Source organism: Mauremys reevesii, linkage group 2 (genome assembly GCF_016161935.1).
Source record: "Mauremys reevesii isolate NIE-2019 linkage group 2, ASM1616193v1, whole genome shotgun sequence".
Classification (NCBI taxonomy): domain Eukaryota; kingdom Metazoa; phylum Chordata; order Testudines; family Geoemydidae; genus Mauremys; species Mauremys reevesii.
Genome location: NC_052624.1, coordinates 32,369,396 through 32,392,218, shown reverse-complemented (window position 1 = coordinate 32,392,218; position 22,823 = coordinate 32,369,396). Strand labels below are relative to the sequence as shown.

The 22,823-nt window shown below is 42.1% G+C and overlaps 1 protein-coding gene across 7 annotated transcripts in view; it reads right to left on the bottom strand.

Moving 5' to 3' along the window:
* ODAD2 (outer dynein arm docking complex subunit 2) overlaps positions 1–21,752 on the bottom strand; it is a 165,096-nt gene extending 143,344 nt beyond the window's left edge. For 3 of the 7 annotated variants that reach the window (XM_039523978.1, XM_039523979.1, XM_039523981.1), the window contains exons 1-7: positions 21,388–21,751; positions 18,996–19,247; positions 16,107–16,264; positions 14,570–14,765; positions 13,884–13,990; positions 13,260–13,396; positions 8,761–8,877 (exon numbers count right to left, since the gene is read on the bottom strand). In XM_039523978.1, the coding sequence (XP_039379912.1) occupies positions 8,761–8,877; positions 13,260–13,396; positions 13,884–13,990; positions 14,570–14,765; positions 16,107–16,264; positions 18,996–19,219 (939 nt within the window). In that variant the 5' untranslated portion in view covers positions 19,220–19,247; positions 21,388–21,751. The other 4 variants (XM_039523974.1, XM_039523977.1, XM_039523975.1 and 1 more) reach the window with 3 other exon arrangements.
* Between the last annotated feature and the right edge of the window lie 1,071 nt (positions 21,753–22,823).

Genomic DNA, 22,823 nt, shown 5'->3' with positions numbered 1-22,823 from the left:
GAAACTGTAAAGCAGTGGTCCCCAAACTCATGTCCCCCTTAATCCTGTCTGTGCCTCCCACCCCCAGAGCCTTGGCTTTGGGAGGGGGGGACACAGACGGGGGCAAGGGGGCTGAGGCTGAGGCCACAGCTGGTGGCAGGTGTGGGACTGGCAGCCAGGACCCTGGGCGCGAGCTGGGAGCGGAGCCTCAGGCGTGAGGCCGGAAGCCGGGACCCTGGGTGTGGGGCCAGAAGCCAGGACTCCAGGTGCAGGTCGGGGATGTTGCAGCACCCCCCCACACACACACCGTTAGTTCCCATGCTTATGAGCTCAGCTCCTGATCAGCCTTGCATGTGGCCTGCATTTTGGGTAGTGGCTCTTATTGTTTCAGTTACCTTACTCCAAAAGGAGCTTAACTGCTTCTGACATTTATCCCAAATGAAGGGCAGCTGCTATACCCACCAGCGTCAACAAGGTACCATGCAACTCTCTTGTATAACAGCATTAAAAGGTCAATGAAAGGAATCCCAGACCCTTCTTAACACTGCTTTCTCCAAGTCAATTACAAATTAGTGCTGATGAGTTCTGAAAGGAGTCCTGTCGAGCTTTTGAAAGAATGGCAGTTGTGGCCAGGGCCTTGAGGAAGATACAGTATTCCTCATCTTGGCATGCAAACATCAAGACTCGAATCCTTGATCCATACCCTGAATGTGCAGTATCAGCAATAGAAGAGGGCGAGTTTTTAGGCCAAAAGAAGTTATCTCTTCTTCCTGTTTCTCCTAGAGAACATTAGCAGGAGACTGTTTGGAGGCAATTCTCTCACGGTATGTCACGAAGCAAACTTGTTCCAGACCTCACATACTGTAGATTCTGTTTCTGTATTGATAAATGCCATGTATTTCTTTCTAACCACTTAAAATCACAGTTACAAAAAAGAACAGTTACTCACTGCAGCAAGAATTTTTTCCCTTCTAATAACTCTCCCCAAGCATATGCAATATGCTTTTTAAGTTTTTTAGTGCTTGTGAAAGGTGCCAGATTGACTGTACAGAAAATTGTAGCCATTAACCAAAGAACAGATATAGCAAAGGCAGTAGCAATGCAAGCTTCTCCATGTTATTCCATAAATGATTTCAACCATCAGATGGAGAAACTGTTATTAGTAGTGTGCAGATCAGTATCTATATCACTTCAAATCCTAGATCTCTGCTGAGAAAAGCTAGAAAAGGATGATACTTATGGTGCAGGGTTTTCTCATATGGAGCCGTATCTCAATAAGCTAAACATAGTTGACAGTTATTTACTAAACACCTTAAAATATGCTTTATGCTATGCAAAATGTAAAGGAAGTATGTTCCCTGTCTCAGGATGCCAGGTTCTGGTTAGAATTTAAATGGCAAGATAAATCAAAGCAAGTTATACTGGTGATTCAGTAAGTGGCATTCTTCCCAAACAGTCAGTACTTAAACCAGTGCTCCAGTGTGGTGTGAGGGCGCCACTGTGCTGCTGGAGGAACCATCTTTCAAATGAAATGTAAAACTAAGGTCCTGAACCTTTGTGGATATTAAGGCTATAAGTACACTGCAAACCACGAGAGAGAGAGAGAAAAGCAGGCTGCATCCACTCTATGGTGTGTAACTACATGTGTCAACAGGACTCTGGCAGTGGGGAGGTATCGGGGAGCAGCCAGATCCTTTCCACACTGCCTCCCCCTTGCCAGAACATTGCCCCACTGCTGGAGTCTTTCACTGTGGCAAGGAAAGGCTCTGGCAGCTCCCTGTGGCAGGAAAAGGCTCTAGCTGCAGGCAGAGTTTTTCCCCACTGCCAGAGTTATTCTCCACTGCTGGAGCATTTCCCTGTGGCAGGAAAAGACTCCAGCAACAGGAAGGCAGTGAGACACTACACTGCTAAAAATAGCAGTATAGATGGGGAGGCACTACTTGGGCAAGTAGAGAGCTCTGTATGGTACATACCCAGATACACACTCACAGGGTTCAGGAGTGTCTTTACTCTATTCACTTAAGCAGTGCCTCACCATCTACACTGCTGTTTAGACCCATGCTAGGGGGCCGTGTAAGGTATGCTACTCTACATGCTGCCAAAAGGAATATAGATGTACAATGTAGAGGTACAGGGGGTCGCATCTTATGCAGGGGTTAGGTTCTGAAGTCAGTGCGTCAGGCAAAAATCGCGTATAGTCAAACGCTTATTGAGTGGAATGGCGGGTGGGATCGCCCGCACTACAGGTACAGTATTTAAAATGTTATTTTTCTCTTTTTTGTTTTGTTTAGTTAAAATCGCATAAGTTAAATGCCCCTATGATGCAACTTCACTGTACCCTAAAGATCCTATGGCACGTTTTACAAGGAGAAGGCTATTAGCCTTGGTATAGTGGATATATTTCAATTTAAATGATAACATTCTTCCTACCTAACTTCTTCTATAGATTCAGTCCGAAATAATATTCTTTTTTATTTCCTATTATAATTTGTTGGGCAAAATGCTTTAGGATTCTTTTGGCTGAAAGGTGCTACATAAACCTAAGAGGATATTTTAAAAAGCCTAAATTCCAATAATGGTGGAGGTCTTCTGACAAGTTTCAACGTGTAATTAATTTTACTGACGAGTTATAAACCACTGAAAATCTATAAAGAAAGGTCTGTAAATAGGAACGATGAAACAACTTTAACTGTATTGGCACTACTGGATGCTATTGTAATAGGTAAAATGGGACATTTTTTACTCTAGCTAATGTTGCAGTCCGAATGGTAGCCAAAGACACACTTAAATCTTAGAGCTGCTGTAGCCTGGTGGCAAGGTATTTGGAGGAGAAGGTATTTGTAGCTATTTGTATTTGTATTTGTATGTGTAGAGGCTGGTAGGGGCAGTGTGTTGGGAGAGAAGCTGAGCCCTGATTAGGAGGCAAGGCTTCTCCAACTAGGGGTCCTATCAAGGTAGCCAGCCAGTCAGGCAGTGGCACAGACAGCTGCAGCGGCACAGGAGCCAGCACACAGAGTTGTTAACAGGGGAGTTTGAGTGGGAGTGTGCAAGAGAAGTTTGGGGGGAAGACTAGGAGAACCATGCAGAGGAACAGACAGGCTAGTGAAGTGGGCGTATGGTGTTCTGGCAGAGTTTTGATGCTCGCTGGGGGTTTGTTTTGCTGTGGGTGGTGGTGTTTTGGGTTGGTTTGTGTTTCCCAGACTAACAGGATTTAGGTGGAAAGACTATGACAGATACAGAGGCAGCAGTTGTAGTGACCCAAGCAGTGGAAGACACAATGAAGATGACTGGACGTGGAAGCTGCGGCATGATCCTGGAGGGGGTACCTGAAAAGAGTTTAGTCTGCATGAAGTGCCGCCTGATAGAGCTGATGGAAGAAAAGATCCGAGGATTGGAGATGCAGGTGGAAACTCTGGTTGAGTTTAGAAGGGGGTTCGAGGCAGATGATGGAGCAAAGACATGAGGAGGCTGAAGGGAAAAGCTCAGACTTGCAGATGGAAGCAGGACCAAAAAACTCTGAGGGGAGACTGCTGGGTGAAGACAGTGGACAGTGGAAGCATGTGACTAAGAGAACCAGGCAGAGGAAAAGACGGGCTAGTGAAGGAGAAATAGAGCTCAGGAACACGTTTTCGGAGTTGGAAAATGAAGAAGGGGCACAGCAGGTGGTCACTGAAGGTGAGAGGGCAAGGAAGAAGAGAAGAGCAGCTAGTCCTATAAGAAGAGGGGAGGAGCCACTGGAGATAACAACACCAAATATGAGCCCCAGGAGGATACAGAATGGGTTGCAGAGGATTGCAAGAGAGAATAGGAATCGAGAGGACTTGCAGCCAGAGGGAACAGGGGATAGACCAGAGAATTGCACCATCACCAGGAAAAGGCAGGTCTACGTGATTGGGGACTCCTTATTGATAAGAACAGAGAGGCCTGAAACCAGAGCTAATCCAGAGAACAGAAGAGTGTGCTGTCTGCTGGGTGCTAAGATACAGGATGTGGACCTGAGGCTGAAGAGGATCCTAATGGGAGCAGGAAAGAATCCACTGATTGTCCTTCATGTGGGAACAAATGATACGGCTAGATTCTTGCTGGAACGTATCAAGGGAGACTATGCAAGGCTCGGGAAGACGCATAAGGAAATCGAGGCTCAGGTGATTTTCAGTGGGATTCTGCCCATTCCTAGAGAAGGGCAACAAAGGTGTGACAAGATTATGATGCTCAACAGATGGCTCAAGCAGTGGTGCTATAAGGAAGGCGTTGGGATGTATGGCCACTGGGAGGCATTCATGGACAGATGACTGTTCTCTTGGGATGGCCTTCACCTGAGTAGGGAGGGAAATAGACTTCTAGGATGGAGGCTGGCACAACTGATTAAGAGAGCTTTAAACTAGGAATTTGAAGGAGATGGTTGGGAGATGTCCAGGTAATCTCCACCCAGATTTTAACATTGAGAGCGAAGAAAACTAAGTAAGAAAGGATACAGCCTTGGGTAGGAGAATGGACATAAGGAGGAAGGGTAGTATAGATACCAGTCTAATAGGAGATACTGGCAGTAGAATGTCTGTGCCTAATCAGGTAAAGAATGTGAGTGAAGCCAAACAGCAAACATTAAGATGTATGTACAGCAGGGGTTGGCAACCTCTGGCACGCAGCTCGCTAGGGTAAGCACCCTGGCGGGCTGGGCCAGATTGTTTACTTGCCGCGTCGGCAGGTTCAGCTGATCGTGGCTCCCACTGGCTGCGGTTCACCGCTCCAGGCCAATGGGGGAGGCGGGAAGCCGCGACCAGCACATCCCTCGGCCTGCGCCGCTTTCCGCAGCCCCCATTGGCCTGGGACAGCAAACCGCGGCCAGTGGGAGCTGCGATCAGTCGAACTTGCCAACGCGGCAGGTAAACAAACTGGCCCGGCCCGCCAAGGTGCTTACCCTGGCGAGCCGCGTGCCAGAGGTTGCCGATCCCTGATGTACACCAATGCAAGGAGCCTAGGTAACAAAATGGAGGAACTAGAGTTACTAGTGCAGGAAGTGAAAACAGATATTATAGGAATAATAGTCATGACTGGAGTACAGGTATTGAAGTGTATGTGCTGTTTAGGAAAGACAGAAATAAAGGTAAAGGTGGTGGAGTAGCACTGTATATAAATGATGAGGTAGACTGTAAAGAAATATGAAGGGATGGAATGGATAAGACAGAGTCTGTCTGGGCAAAACTCACATTGGGGAAGAAAGCTACTACAGCCTCCCCTGGATAGTGCTTGGGGTTTGCTATAGACCACCAGGATCTGATTTGGATAGAGAGCTTTTTAATGAAGTAAATACTAACGGGAACTGTGTGTTCATGGGAGACTTTAACTTCCCAGATATAGACTTGAGGACAAGTGCTAGTAATAAGAATAGGACTCAGATTTTCCTGGAAGCGATAGCTGATGGATTCCTTCACCAAGTAGTTGCTGAACCAACAAGAGGGGATGCCATTTTAGATTTGGTTTTGGTGAGTAGTGAGAACCTCTTAGAAGAAATGGTTGTAGGGGACAACCTTGGTTTGAGTGATCATGAGCTAATTCAGTTCAAACTAAATGGAAGGATAAACAAAAAATAGATCTGTGACTAGGGTTTTTTAGTTCAAAAGGGCTAACTTTAAAAAATTAAGGAAATTAGTTGGGGAAGTGGATTGGACTGAAGAACTTGTGGATCTAAAGGCGGAGGAGGCCTGGAATTACTTCAAGTCAAAGTTGCAGAAACTATCGGAAGCCTGCATCCCAAGAAAGGGGGAAAAATTCATAGGCAGGAGCAGTAGATGAAGCTGGATGAGCAAGCTTCTCAGAGAGGTGATTAAGAAAAAGCAGAAAGCCTACAAGGAATGGAAGATGGAAGTGATCAGCAAGGAAAGCTACCTTATTGAGGTCAGAACATGTAGGGATAAAGTGAGAAAAGCCAAAACCCACGTAGAGTTGGACTTTGCAAAGGGAATGAAAACCAACAGTAAAAGGTTCTATGGCTATATAAATAAGAAGAAAACAAAGAAAGAAGTGGAACCGCTAAATACTGAGGATGGAGTGGAGGTTAAGGATAATCTAGGCATGGCCCAATATCTAAACAAATATTTTACCTCAGTCTTTTAATGAAGCTAATGAGGAGCTTAGGTATTATGGTAGGATGACAAATGGGAATGAGGATATGGAGGTAGATATTACCACATCCGAGGTAGAAGCCAAAATCGAACAGATTAATGGGACTACATTGGGGGGCCCAGATAATCTTCATCCAAGAATACTAAAGGAACTGGCACATGAAATTGCAAGCCCATTAGCAAGAATCTTTAATGAATCTGTAAACTCAGGAGTTGTACCATATGACTGAAGAATTGCTCACATAGTTCCTATTTTTAAGAAAGGAAAAAAAGGTCACTACAGGCCTGTTAGTTTGACATCTGTAGTATGCAAGGTCTTGGAAAAAAATTTGAAGGAGAAAGTAGTTAAGGACATTGAGGTCAATGGTAATTGGGACAAAATACAACATGGTTTTACAAAAGGTAGGTCATGCCAAACCAAGCCGATCTCCTTCTTTGAGAAGGTAACAGATCTTTTAGACAAAGGAAACACAGTGGATCTAATTTACCTCAATTTCAGTAAGGCATTTGATACGGTTCCACATGGAGAATTATTAGCTAAATTGGAAAAGATGGGGATCAATATGAAAATTGAAAGGTTGATAAGGAACTGGTTAAAGAGGAGACTACAACGGGTCATACTGAAAGGTGAACTGTCAGGTTGGAGGGAGGTTACTAGTGGAGTTCCTTGGGGATCGGTTTTGGGATCCATCTTATTTAATCTTTTTATTACTGACCTTGGCACAAAAAGTGGGAATGTGCTAATAAAGTTTACGGATGACACAAAACTGGGAGGTATTGTCCATACAGAGAAAGACCACGATATCATACAGGAAGATCTGGATGACCTTGGAAACTGGAATAATAGAATGAAATTTAATAGTGAAAAGTGCAAGGTCATGCATTTAGGGATTAATAACAAGAATTTTTGTTATAAGATGTGGACGCATCAGTTGGAAGTAACAGAGGAGGAGAAGGACCTCGGAGTATTGGTTGATCACAGGATGACTGTGAGCCGCCAATGTGATATGAAAAACAACTGTAGAAAAAGAAATTGTTGATGATACCAAAGTATGAACAATTATTAATTAAATGTAAATGGTATGTATTATAAGACTGTGTTAGTATGTAGTATAAAAACAGTCTGGTAAGTTGTACTGTAAATGCCATTCCAATTTTTCTCATTTTGTGGTTTCCTTTGTCCCTAGAAATCTATTATATACATCTGAGTGTCTTTTTATTCATTTAGCCATTTTCATTATTCATTTTCTCTTTGGGCTGGATCTTGCACTTATAGTAATAAAAACTATATATTGTATATAATAACACTGTATCATGCCACAGTTATTCTGGGAGGAGGCTTATAGTTGCAGATGACTGATAAAACTGGTAGCTTAATCCATAAAATTTTAGCAATTACTGTTCGATAATGATACTTGACAGAACTTTCTCTAGATAAGTTTTATCAAAAGAAACATATATTTGGAAGAAAAAACAAACAAATTAAAAACTTGACATTTCAACTTTTAAAAATATTTTAAGTAGTTAGAAATATTAGAAAGGTGTCACTGAAAGAATGTAGTATAAATACAGTAATCACAAAGATATTTTTTACTTACTAGCTCACTCATGGACGAGTGAGGATAAAAATAGTCTCCCAGTGTCATAATTTGATGTTATAGGATATGAATATATTTAGTACAAAAGAATATATTTAATACAAAAAAGATTAAGGCATTGCAAGTTCTTGGAAATTCTACATCTAATCATGGATATACATTGTAACTACAACAGAAAACATGAAATATGCAGCAGATTTTTACTAACTTTCTTTAGAAACATTGCTGCAGAAATCTAACAACTTTGCAAGTCAATTATATAGCAATGTTTGTGTTTTAGACCAAGTTGGTCAGAACCCATGTAATTCTTACAAATGCAGTTATTTGTAACAGTGACGCAAAGGACATGCCCCCCTGTTGGCCAAGCAGGGCCCTGCATGCACACTTCCCTCAGCTTGCACTACTAGTGTTCAGAAATAAACTACTTGCCTCCAGAGTCTTTAAACAGTATTCCCCTTCTCCTAGGATTCAATTTATTTAGTTCATACAGCTTCCCCCAAAGAGCTCCACTTTAGGTTCAGGAGTCTTAACAGCTCTGTTTCTTGGAGATAGAGGGTTTCAGTCAAGCTGCTCCCTCCTTGGCACAGAAGGCCCATGGCTCCCCTCTTTGAGCTGTGCTCATTACCTCAGGCCAGCTGTGGCTTTCAACCAGCTTCTCATTCAGCTGGTCCCTTTCTACAAAGAGTCCCCAGATTCAGAGGATTCAGCTGACAGCCTTCTCCTGCTGGTGTCTCTCTGAATATACACAGCCCTCTACTTCCAGCTCATTCCCAAATGGTTGGAAGACAAGAGAGACTTGCCCCACCCACTCTGCAAGACTTTTGATCCCAGCGCCTTAAACAAACAGTAACTGACTTTCTCCCAATCATTACATATTCTGGGGACTGCTTCCTCTACTCCAATATCTTATTTCCTAGATCTTTTGCATACATCAAAGCCTCCCAAAATCTTAAAGGGCCATGCCACATAACTGGGATGAGCTGACTGCTAAGCACCACTACTGATATGGGAGCACACTATATCACAATACAATATATAAAATAACATCAGAATATACATACCTGTTTAGCCATATTCTCTACAAATTTTGGTGATCTTTCCCTTAATAATGTTATAAGATCTTTACATATGTCACTTTTTCTCTCATAGTCAATATCATCTTTCTCCTTTCCTCTACCCTTAAAAAAGGACACAATTTTAAATTATTATTATTTCTTCTTTCATAATAGATTTCTATCTGTAAGGTAAATACTGTTAAGGAACATAAGTCCCAAACTTGCAATGATCTTCACACAACTGACCACTGTGCCAGCACAGAGCCCCCCCAGGGTCCACTCACATGGAACTCATTGCATGATCAGCATCTTAGACCCAGTCCTGCAAGTAGTTACTACTGCATGTGGTGCTTTGTGAGTAGTCCCATGGAAAAGGACTTAGGGACCGTGGGAGAAAACCAAATGAACATGAGCCTCTAGTACGATGCAGTGGCTAAGAAAGCTAGGATGTGTAATCAGGGGAATAGCAACTAGAAATATGGAGGGGATATACCATGGTATATAGCATTAGCAAGACCATTAGTGGACTATTGTGTCCAGTTCTGGTGTTCATACTTTAAAACGGATGGTGACAAATTGGAAAGGATATAGAAAAGAGCTACAACACTGATTTGAGATCTGGAAAGCCTGCCTTACAGTGAGAGACTACAGAAGCTCAATCTGTTTACAGCTGATCACAGAGAAGATTAAGAGGTGACTTAACAATGTTCTATAACTTCCTACATGGGGAGAAGATTTCTGACAAGTGCTCTTTAATTTAGCAGACATAAGTATAACAAAATATATGGAAATAAACCTATCTCATAGAGCTGGAAGGGACCCTGAAAGGTCATCGAGTCCAGCCCCCTGCCTTCACTAGCAGGACCAAGTACTGACTTTTACCCCAGATCCCTAAGTGGCCCCCTCAAGGATTGAACTCACAACTAAGGGCTAATGGCTGGAAGCTAAAACTAGACAAATCCAGACTACAAATAAAGCACACATTTTTGACAGTAAGGATAATTAACCATTGGAAGAACTTAATTAGGGATAAGAACGAGGAGTACTTGTGGTACCTTAGAGACTAACAAATTTACGTGGGCATACGCTTTCGTGGGCTACAACCAACATCATCAGATGCATGCAGTGGAAAATATAGTAGGAAGATATATATAGATATATAGATATACACACACACACACACACACACACACACACAGAGAACATGAAAAAATGGGGGTTTCCATACCAGCTGTCACAAGACTAATCAATTAAGGTGGACTATTATCAGCAGGAGAAAAAAAAATTTGTAGTGATAATCAGAACAGCCCATTTCAAACAGTTGACGAGAAGATGTGAGTAATAGTAGGGGAAAAATTAGCATGGGGAAATAGTTTTTAGTTTGTGTAATGATCCATCAACTCCCACTCTTTATTCAAGCCTAATTTAATGGTGTCCAGCTTGCAAATTAATTCCAGTGCTGCAGTTTCTTGTTGGAGTCTGTTTTTGAAGTTTTTTTGTTGAAGAACTGCCACTTTTAGGTCTGTAATTGACTGTCCAGGGAAGTTGAAGTGTTCTCCGACTGGTTTTTAAATGTTATAATTCTTGACGTCTGACTTGTGTCCGTTTATTCCTTTGCATAGAGACTGTCCAGTTTGGCCAATGTACATGGCAGAGGGGCATTGCTGGCACATGATGGCATATATCACATTGGTAGATGTGCAGGTGAATGAGCCCCTGATGGTGTAGCTGATGTGATTAGGTCCTATGATGGTGTCTCTTGAATAGATATGTGGACAGAGCTGGCAATGGGCTTTGTTACAAGGATAGGTTCCTGGGTTAGTGTTTTTGTTGTGTGGTTGCTGGTGAGTATTTGCTTCAGGTTGGGGGACTGTCTGTAAGCAAGGACTGGCCTATCTCCCAAGATCTGTGAGAGTGAGGGATCGTCCTTCAGGATAGGTTGTAGATCCTGATGATGTGCTGGAGAGGTTTTAGTTGGGGGCTGAAGGTGATGGCTAGTGGCGTTCTTACTTTCTTTGTTGGGCCTGTTCTATAGTAGGTGACTTCTGAGTACTCTTCTGGCTCTTGGGCAGGAGGGATAGCTCAGTGGTTTGAGCATTGGCCCCCTAAACCCAAGGTTGTGAGTTCAATCCTTCAAAAGGCCATTTAAGGATCAGGGGGGAATCTGTCAGGGACAGTACTTGGTCCTACTAGTGAAGGCAGGGGACTGGAGTCAATGACCTTCCAAGGTCCCTTCCAGTTCTCTGAGATAGGAATACCTCTGTCAATCTGTTTCTTCACTTTGGCAGGTGGGTATTGTAGTTTTAAAAACACTTGATAGAGATCTTGTAGGTGTTTGTCTCTGTCTGAGGGATTAGAGCAGATTGTATTTTAGAGCTTGACTATAAACAATGGATTGTGTGATGTGGTCTGGATGAAAGCTGGTGGCATGTAGGTAAGTATAGCGGTCAGTAGGTTTCTGGTATAGGGTGGTGTTTGTGACCATCGCTTATTAGCACTGTAGTGTCCAGGAAGTGGATCTCTTGTGTGGACTGGTCCAGGCTGAGGTTGATGGTGGGATGGAAATTATTGAAATCATGGTGGAATTCCTCAAGGGCTTCTTTTCCATGGGTCCAGATGATGCAGATGTCATCAGTGTAGCGCAAGTAGAGTAGTGGCATTAGGGGACGAGAGCTGAGGAAGCGTTGTTCTAAGTCAGCCATAAAAATGTTAGCATATGGTGGGGCCATGCGGGTACCCATAGCAGTGCCACTGACTTGAAGGTATACATTTTCCCCAAATGTGAAATAGTTATAGGTGAGGACAATGTGATTGATTCTTCATCACTAAAACCAAGAATGGATGTCTTTCTAAAAGAGATGCTGTAGCTCAACCAGAAGTTATGGACTTGATGAAGGAATTACTGAGTGACATTTTATGGTTTGTGTTATGCAGGTCAGATTAGATGATGGTAATGGCCCGTTCTGGCCACAAAATCTATTACTCTATTATTTCAATGGGACTCATAGTAGTAAGCACTTCATCCAGTAGAATGTGTTTAGAAGATCATGCCCTTATTTATAGCTGGGGCAAAAAATGTATGCGTTTTTTTCCTTAAAAATCTGTGAAATTTTGTGGGGGTTTTATTCTTTATTATACTTGTCCCAAACTCTTATATTTTTATACAAGCAATCATCATAAGAAGAGAGAAAAATAATTTGGGACTGGGACTCAGGAAGGAGAGGGTGCAGTAACCTTGTGCAGTAACTGTAGTTCTTCAATGTGTGTGTCCCTATGGGGGCTCCACTTTAGGTGACGTGCGCCCCACATGCCTTCATTCAGAGATTTTCATTAGTAGTGTCTGTTCAGCCTGCACATGTGTCCTACATGTCCTTGTGCCCCGCACCAGGGTTATATGAGACTGCACAGACAAACCACCCTCTACCACAAAATCTACCACAAAGTTCTACAAGGAAACTCTGAAGTACAGGGGAAGGAGGGCAGGTAGTGGAGCACCCATAGGGACATACATCTCAAAGAACTACAGTTACTGCACAGGGTGAGTAACGTCTCCTTCTCTGAATAGTGTTCCTATGCTTGCTCCACTTCAGATGACTCCCGAGAGCAGTATACTCATGGCAAGGAGGGAGCTACAGAATCAGGTCCAGAAATGAAGATGGAACCGCACAGCCAACCAGGGCCACCCAGAGGATTCCGGGGGCCCGGGGTCTTCAGCGGCGAGGGGCCCTTCCGTTCCGGGACCCGCCACTGAAGTGCCCCGAAGACCCGCGGCGGGGCCCCCCCCGCCACCGAATTACCGCCGAAGCCGGACCCGCCACCGAAGTGCAGCCTGGTCTTCGGCGGTAATTCGGCGGAGGGGGGCCCCCGCCGCGGGTCTTCGGGGCACTTCGGCGGCGGGTCCCGGAAGGGAAGGGCCCCCCGCCACCGAATTACCGCCGAAGACCAAGCTGAACTTCGGCGGCGGGTCCCGCTCCGTCTTCGGCGGTAATTCGCCAGCGGGGGGTCCTTCCGCCCCAGAGCGGAAGGACCCCCCGCCGGCGAAGACCGGGAGCAGAAAAAGCTCCTGCACCCGGCCCCGCAAGAGTTTTCCGGGCCCCCCGGAGCGAGTGAAGAACCCCGCTCCAGGGGCCCCGAAAAATTCTGGTGGGGGCCTCTGTGGGGCTCGGGGCCTGGGGCAAATTGCCCCTCTTGCCCCCCCCTCTGGGCGGCCCTGCAGCCAACTGCCACACCGAATCTAGAGGCATGGACCAAGGCATAGTGCTTAAAGAAGGTATGTACTGAAGGCCATGTAGTGGCTCTGCAGATACTGGAACATCTTTAAGTAACGCCATAGATATTGATTGCGAACTATTAGAGCATGCTAACACCGTGAAAGGAGGTAGAAAGCTGGCCACATACTCTAATACAGTGGTTCCCAAACTTGTTCCTCAGGCAGGACTCACCCATTTTAGCATACAGTACTCAAGTTTCTGTTATCCCAGATTTGAGTTTTTATTGTTACTTACTCCATTTAAAAACACTCCTGCTGTGCTGCAAGTGATATACAAAGGATCAGTGTCATGTGGTTTAACAATCAAATAACAAATTTCCCCATGGACTTGTCTCCAAGGTGGGGCTCGACATCCATTGGAGAATTCATAATCTGCAACAAGAGTGTTTTTGTTATTTTTAAAAATATATTGCTATTTCTAATATTAAGACCTGAATAGATTTTTAATTATAAAATTCATACAAATTAAGGTCTCAATCCTTCAACCCTTACTTATGTCAACAATCTGAACTCATTTAGGACTTGATCCTGCAAAGTGCTGAGCATTCCGGCCTGATGCAACAAACCACTTAAACACATGTGCAGCACTTCTCAGGACCAAGCCCTTAATTAGTCCCACTGAATTCAATGGGAAATGAATAGGGATTATTTATGTAAATCAAGGTTGAAGAATTGAGTATCTGTAGGTACATGTTGTGTATTTCTGTTTTTAAGTAATGATATAGAACATTTTAAATCAGTAAGAGATAATGAATGTATTTTAACATCTACATAACAAAAAATAAAATGTATTATATTTAATGTATATGTGTAAATGTAAAACATGATAAAACAAAAACATAAAAGGTAGAATTTTAACCTGATGTATATTCAAGAGATTCCAGCACAGTATCTTCTCCTTCTCCAGAGAAATGTTTGAGCAGATCCACTTCATTTTTTACAGCAGTTGGACTTAATCTCACCTCTCTGTAATTAACAAAATATGGTCTAAAATCTAATAATAAAAATAGATTTTAAAAAAATAATCAGACGATTGTATAAAGGGATTTTGCTCTTTCCTTTCACTAGCTTCAGAGTAGTTGAAAAATAACTAAAATAGCCAAACAGCTATTTAGTGAAATTTTAGTTTCACAACTAAAATGAAACTGTTACAACTCTTTGACAAATTCAGTATAATCTTTTGGGTACTTTCATAACGAAATGAACAACTCTATTAAAATGTTTTAATTGCTAGTGTATTATTTATTTATATATATGATATTGAGTTGCTTTCAAATACAGAACATATGCACTGCATGCATATATATGTACACACAAACACACACACACATTTATACTCCTATTGTTAAACCTCCAGAAAATATCTTTCAGCAACTTTTCCTGGTTTTCATAAATCAATAAAGATAATTACTTTCATACCTCTTTTGAGTGATTTCTTCATATCACACCAAAAGCACATGTTTTGGGTTAAAATGAATTTAATTTAAAAACAAAACAAAAGATTTACTGGCTAAATATGGACAGTTTAATTTGCAATGCACTTACTGTGAAATATGTTTTAAAGAACTGTTAAGTAGTTGCATATCCAGCTGTTGAAGAAGAAGAGAGATCTTCATTTTAATCTCTGTATCAGGATCATCATCTTTTTTCATTCTATCCAGCAAGCGCAGCATAGACATATCTTCTCCTTCAATGGTCCCATATCCCGGGCCAAGAATTTTCACTATAGGATCTCTATTGGCTGTAAATGAGAAACATTGTCAATATAAAGATAATGATACTTTAAAATTGATCTTAAAGGATATTTAAAATCCTCACTGCCAAAGCATTTTAACAATGGTAACTTATAATATGAACACATTTAATTTTAAAAGACAGATAATGGGTTCCTTAACAGGTTTAACAGGTTTAAAATGTTAGTGTTTTATCCTGTAGGAGTAAACGATTTCACATCACTTTATTGTGATTTGAAATACATTAATATATCAGTTTTTAACAAAATGAAAACAAAATTCAGGTAAAACAAACAAGTAACAAACAGGAGCTGTCTTCTGGTGAATAAACATTGATATTTACCTCTTGATTCAATAAATCTAAAACTTTCTTTTATGTCAGTATTTACCTTCAGGGATAATAAAATTGGACGATGGCCCAAACATCAAGTCAATGGGCTCAATTCACAGAAAAGCCATCATTACGGACGTTTGATTTAGTATAAAACAATGTCTTAAAAGATTTGTTGGCAACAATCCCAATGATTCCATAAAAGGCCCAGCTATCACTTGCTCAGGATTGCCAGCTGTATTATACAATGACCAGTGACACAACTGTATGTCAGCTGGTTTTATAAACTCCTCTTGTTCTCAGTGGCCCAATAAGTGACAGTATTCTTACACAGGTGCATAGCAGTTGCTGGCATGATCCCTGTGTGTGCCTTCGCTGTGTGAGCATTTTACAAATCAGGCCCAATACATCTGTGGCTGCATCAGAATTGTAGCTAACTTGTTTTCTACCAATTTCACAAATGAATGTTACTCAGATCTTGCATCCCCATAGGTGTCTAATTTAGGACACTTAGGTGCTTTTTAGTCACAGTTTGTGTACAAGGAACTGGATATGACCCAATAACTATACTATTACATATTTTCTAAAAGCATTCATCAGAAAGATCTGAAAATGTTCATAGCCATGAACTTCTTAAGCATAACATATTTTTGTTGGTTATTTTTAATAAATTAACATTATAAAAGGGAGATTACGTTAAAAGTACAGAATTATTAGCTTCTGAGGATACATTTAGTATGCCAAGATTTGAATATATGATCTGCTATAATTGTTGAGGTACCAATCAGTATACATGTATCTTTATATGTAATTCAATGTTAACATTATTCCAGAGCTCTATATTACTCACTTCAGTGAAGGTAAAAAAATAAAAATATAGAAGTTTGCTGGTTCATCACATCACTGTTTTCAACCAATCTCTCATAAGCCAAAATTTGTACTAAATAAAATGTAACATATGTTTCTTTCTTTATTTTTTTAAACATTAAAATTCAAGGGCAAGAAAATAAAACCCAACCTTGAAGGCATGCCTGTGCTTCCTTTAACTTTTTTTCCATAGCCACATGTAGCAAACGAGAGAGTTGGCTAAAACTGCGTACTCTGATAGTTGAGGCAGTGAGGAGAAGCAATGGTTGACCATCTTTGTCTCTTTCTTCTGACTGAACAGTTGTTCCACTAGAAGAATAAAATGATACTTCATAAAGAGAGAACTTTTATTAAAGGAAAATTTTAGGTAGAGCCCAACTCTGAGAATGCTGATCAAAGCTCTGAATCAAAAATGGACCATGTCTCCTAATTTACATTCCCCTTTCTATTTACTAATAGACCATGTTGATTTGCAAAATCAAAAGAGTTTATAGAAAGAAATGTTAGGCTGCTGTACCTTACTTACCAAACTAAGGTCTATCAATGAAATATATATTAATATATTACAGCTGGCAACAGAAATACACATAAGAATATAAGAACGGCCATATTGGGTCAGACCAATGGTCCATATAGCCTAATATCCAGTCTTCCAACAGTGGCCAGTGCCAGATGCTTCAGAGGGAATGAACAGAATAGGGTCATTACAGCTGTCATCCAGTCCCATCTTCTGGCAGTTGGAGGTTGACAGACACCCAGAGCATAGAGTTGTGTTCCTGACCTTCTTGGCTAATAGCCATTGATGGACCTACCTTCCATGAACGTACCTATTTCTTTTTTGAACCTAGTTATACTTTTGGCCTCATAACATCCCTTGGTAATGAGTTCCACAGGTTGATTGTGTGTTGTGTGAATACTTCCTTTTGTTCATTTTAAACTTTCTGCCTATTAATTTCTTCAGGTGCCCCCTAGTTCTTGGTGTTATGTGAAAGGGTAAATAACACTTCCCTATTCACTTTTTCCATACCATTCATGATTTCATAGAGCACTATCATATCCCCCCCTTAGTCGTCTCTTTTCTACCCTAAAGAGTCCTAGTCTTTTTAAAATCTCATCTCATGGAAGCTGTTGCATACCCCTCACCATTTTCACTGCCCTTCTCTGCACCTTTTCCAATTCTACTATACCTTTTTTCAGATGGGGTAACCTAAATTGCATGCAATATTCAAGGTGGGGGCATACCACAGATTTATATAGTGGTATTATGATATTTCTACTTTATTATCTATCCCTTTCCTAATAACTTCTAACATTCTCTCTGCCACTGGACACTGAATGGATGTTTTCAAAAAAATATCCACAGTGACTCCTAAATCTCTTTCTCGAGTGGTAACAGCTAATTTAGATCCATCATTTAGTATGTATAGTTGAGATTATTTTTTGCCAATGTGCACAACTTTGCACTTAGCAACACTGAATTTCATCTGCCATTTTGTTGTCCACGCACTCAGTTTTGTGAAATTCCTTTGTAACTCTTCCCAGTCAGCTTTGGACTTAACTATCTCAATTAATTTTGGGTAACATCTGCAAACTTTGCCACCTCATCATTCACCCCCTTTTCAAGATTGTTTATGAATGTGTTGAACAGCACAAGTCCCAATACAGCTCTTTGGGGGATTCCACTATTTACCTCTCTCTATTGTGAAAACTGACCATTTATTCTTACTCTTTGTTTCCTATCTTTTAACCAGTTACCAATCCATGAGAGGACCTTCTCTTCTATCCCATGACTGCTTACTTTGCTTAGTAGCCTTTGGTGAGGGACCTTGTCAAAAGCTTTCTGAAAGTCCAAGTACACTATATTCACTGGATCACCTTTGTTCACATGCTTGTGGACCCACTCAGAGAATTCTCATAGATTGGTGAGGCATGATTTTCCTTTATAAAAGGAATGTTTATGTATGTGTCTGATAATTCTGTTCTTTACTATAGTTTCAACCAATTTGCCTCATGCTGAAGTTAGGTATAACAGCCTGTAATTGCAGGATTGCCTCTGGAGCCTTTTTAAAAAGTAGGTGTTACATTAGCTACCTTTCAGTTATCTGGTACACAGGCTGATTTAAGCAGTAGGTTACATATCAGTTAGTAGTGCTGAAATTTCATGTCTGAGTTCCTTCAGAAATCTTGGATGAATACTATCTGGTCATGGTGACTTATTACTGTTTAATTTATCAATTTATTCCAAAAAAGTGTAACTACCCTTCTCTTTTCAAAGCTGTAGCACAATTCCTTTAACATGGCTCGGCTCAACTATGTTGTAACTGGGTACACCAATACAGTTATAATTACATTGCGGACAGGACCTAAGACTCAGTGGGTATAACTACATAAGACTTTTTTGCATTGTTTTTTGCATCTCATTTCAAGGTAAGGTGACTCAGGGTATGTCTACACAGCAGCTAGACACCTGCAGCTGACCTGTGCTATCCTGACTCAGACTCATGGGTCTCGGGCTCTGGGGCCCTCCCACCTTGCAGGGTGCTAGAGCCCATGCTCAAGCCTGAACCCAAAAGTCTACAGAGCAGTGAAACAGCCCTGCAGCCTGAGCCCCATGAGCCCAAGTCAGCTAGCCAGGGCCAGCCGTAGGTGTCTAGACATACTCACAGTGTGTAAAACACCTGTGCCTGGCCTACATTAGTGCCTCCTTCATTGCTGGCACTGGCAAGTCTGCACCAGCACTAGACATAGGGTGCGAAAATTCCTAGAATAGACAAAGGCAAATATATTTGCCCCACTTCAGTAAGAAACTGGAGATTAGGTTTCAACACACAGCTGTGAAGTCACAATCTAGGTGCTACAAATATTTTCAGAGTCCTTTGGGGAAAAGTTATAAATCAGAATACAAAATGTCCAATGTAACAAACTAGGAGAAAACAAATACAATAAAAAGAGCAAACATTCCTTATACAAAATTAGCACATTTTTTTTTCTTTACAGTTCATCTTTAATATGTTTAAAAACCACTGCCATTCAGACCTACCTGATCTCATAACCTAATTCAAATATTGAATAATCCAATTGTGTTTTCCATTCAAGTGGTTCTCTGAAGACAAATACTGCTTCTTGAGGATGTCTAGAGCTGAAGTTCTCTGCAAACTTAATTATGTCATTTAGAAGAGATTCATTCAAAGGGGTGAGTTCTAGTGTGCCGGTTCCAGAACCAGCCGAGGTCCATTGAGCTGCTCTTGTCAGTGCCACTCCCATGCTTTCAGCTAATATCAACGATGTGTGCCTTAGCAAATAAATAGTTTATTCTTTAAATATGTTTAAGATCCCAAACTATTAAAAGAATACATTTGTAGACTTAATAGTTAGCAATAAGCACCTTTGGGCCTGATTCAGTTAATTCAATGGAGCTGCACCAGCAATGCGGGGAATAGGCTTGCTAATGTTATATTAAAAAGAATGAGGCTACTTGGGGAAAATTCTGTTAATTAACCATACTAATAACATTTCAAAAAGTGAAAAGCAAATAGGTTCTGCTCTGTTTGCAATGGGATTAAGAGATTTTTTTTGTCATTTTTAGGGTCCTTCACTTTTAGTTTTTATTTTAATTTTGCCTGGGAATTTATTGGTTGATATTACTACAAAAATAAAAACAGGTGAAAATCAGTGCAAAAAACTATTAATAATTTTGCTGGGTAAATATCACCGTTTATTTTGGTGGACGAAAGGAAAGAGTATTCAGTAGAAAAAAGTATTCAGTAGATTAATGCTTGATGAATGGAATTCAATGTGGTTTGCTGCAGAACTAAAACAGAACTCAAAACACAATGCCACCTCTGAGTGCAAGAAAACAATATAGGTCTAATCCCCAAATAAAACTTTTCATTTGAATAAACAGTTTACTGTTGTAGACTTAGAACTTTTAGCTACCACACCATGCTCAGAGCATACACTCAACTTCATCCTTTTCTCCTGTTTTTTTTTAAACTTTTGAATACTTCTTTGTGTTCTGAAATGTATTCTGATACAGATTTTCATTTTCTTCCCATTTTAGTGCGCCAAATCTTTAAACCATTATCTGCTAACAGCTTGAAATGTCTACGTGGTGGGCATGAGATTCATCATTACATTCAGATGCGCATGCACTTCAGAGCTTGCATGCAGGCCTGTTTGTTTATTGTGTGTATCTTCTAGACCAGTGGTTCTCAAAGCCGGTCTGCCGCTTGTTCAGGGAAAGCCCCTGGTGGGCTGGGCCGGTTTGTTTACCTGCCACGTCCGCAGGTTCGGCCGATCGCGGCCCCCACTGGCCGCGGTTCGCTGCTCCAGGCCAATGGGGGCTGCAGGAAGGGCAGCCAGCAAATCCCTTGGCCCATGCTGCTTCCCGCAGCCCCCATTGGCCTGGAGTGGTGAACTGCGGCCAGTGGGAGCCATGATCGGCCGAACCTGCGGACGCGGCAGGTAAACAAACTGGCCCGGCCCGCCAGGGGCTTTCCCTGAACAAGCGGCAGACTGGCTTTGAGAACCACTGGTCTAGACTAATACATAGCCTTACTTCAACAGACAGCTTTGCATATACACACAATAATATATTTGTAATACATACATCTCATGCAATGTATTGTATTTTCCTAATTTAAAAAATTATTTTCTATATATTTGAATGATAAAAAAAAATATTTTTTGTAAAACTTGGATTTTTTTTCAGTAAAAATCAGTTTAAACTGAAAATGAAGGGGCATCTTACAACTTGGGTTGCCACATCTCAGGTATAAAAACTCAGAACATCCAGGGTGATCCTGAGCCCATAAAACTGGACAGCTGGCAGTGTGCACTGAACACCCTCAGATACTTCCCAGGACAGCCACCTCAAAAAAGGGATGATGCTGGGAAAATGTAGGCAGGTGACAATCCTATTTACAGCTAATGCTAGGCAACTGTATGAGAACTGGAGGATCGCAGAGGGCAGGTAAACATAGCCAACTCTTCATCTAATTTAAGTGTAGAAATAAGAGGATGTGAGCCACAGGCCCCCTCACTTACTTGGGGGCGGGAGCCCTATGAGTCAATAGAGGCCTAAGTGTCTTCTCTCACTGGGGACATGCAGCGGGAGGCTCCTACACTTTGGGGCATGGAGAACAGCTTGTTTCCAAGATCTCTGGGTGTGAGACACCCCTCCCCCCCCCATTGTGGGACAGAGGGTCAGACCAGCCCTGGCCCCTCACTTACTAGTGGGGGCTGCATTATTGTGGGGCAGGGATCAGCCCGCCCTGGGCCTCTCACTCATTGGGGGAGGCTCCCCCGCTGTGGGGCGGGGGTCAGACCCAGCCTGGCTGGGCCCCCTCACACCCGTGAGGGCTGAGCCCCTGCACACCGCTCGCAGCGGCAGGACCACAGGAGCCCCCTTCACCCGCTTTCCACCCCGGTACCTTGCCCCGCTCCGGCTCTGGCCCCTCTGCTGCCGGCTCTGCTGGCTGCCGTTGCCGGCGGGGTTGCTATGGGGACGGGCCCGCAGCCGCCGGTTACTAGGAGAGGCGGGTAAACACAGTCGGGCCTGGCCGGGCTGGGGCGGGGAAGCGGACTAGCCCCTGTCCCACCCCGCACCCCCGCCGCCAGGCTTCTCCCTAGCCCTCAGCACAGCGCCCCGGCCCCGGCGACAGGAACACGGCCGTCTCCGCAAGGCAAGGCGCTGCGCCCCTGCGGGGAAGCGGCAAGGGGGCGCCTGGCTGCTGGGGGGATGGAAAGTCTGAGAGGGCGGCTCTGGGGAGCATGGGGAGGAGCAAGACTTGCTGTGAGGATGAGAGAACGGGGAGGTTGGGTCTGACAAGGCTGCTGGCTGTGCATAAATGTGAGGGGTGGGTGGGGCAGTTGGAGTGGGTGAAGATGATAGGGTGTAATTGAGGCGTTGAGTGTGTGTTGGGGGGGAGGTAATGAATGAATGACCTATGTCCCTGCTTCCTACGGTTTGAGTTAGAGGAAAAGGTATTGGGTCACCTTCACACTTCGTTTTTGGTGTGGGATTGAATAAAGTAGTTCATTGATTTGAAGTACTGACCCTGGAGACTGAACGAGAAGCACCACATTTATTTCCTGGAGAATGTTAGCGTGTGGTAACTTAAATAATTCACTAGCTTGAGGTTACTACAAGAAAATATCTTTAATCAAGTTGACTTAGTTGTTATTTCAGTTTTAATATCAATTAGACTTTTATTTTATGTTTACATGTTTTTCTTTTTTTAAAAAAAAACTATCATGTGAAATTAGTTCTCCTGAGAGGGGGTGGGGATTGACAAATCTTGGTGATTCAAGTCCTCCATTTAGATTCAGAATAGTTGAATTAAACTGTTAACAAATAAAACAACACAATCAAGTAATCTAGTAGATAGAAAAACAATGAGGAGTCTGGTGGCACCTTAAAGACTAGCAGATTTATTTGGGCACTGTTGGTCTTTAAGGTGCCACCTGACACCTCGTTGTTTTTGTGGCTACAGACTAACACAGCTACCCCACTGATACCTAATAGATATAGTAACTCTTTCAGTCACTCATTTGGTTTCTAAAGAGTACTGGGGATTAGCAGGTTACCACCTTCAACAAAGATGAAGTATTAATTTCTCCATATTAAAATCCATTTTAAAATGTTTATGTTCTAATATACTGTTCAATATCTAACCATTGGGCACTCAGAAGATCTTGGGAACTTCTTTATATTCTGCTACAGTTTCTTTTGCTATGATGTGGATTATATACATTATATATACATACATGATAAATAGTTTAAAACAAAATCTACATTCGCATTAAAACGGTTACATTTTAAGAGTGAAGAGCAGCTTAGCAGAGTTTCTGTTTGGACAACAACAGT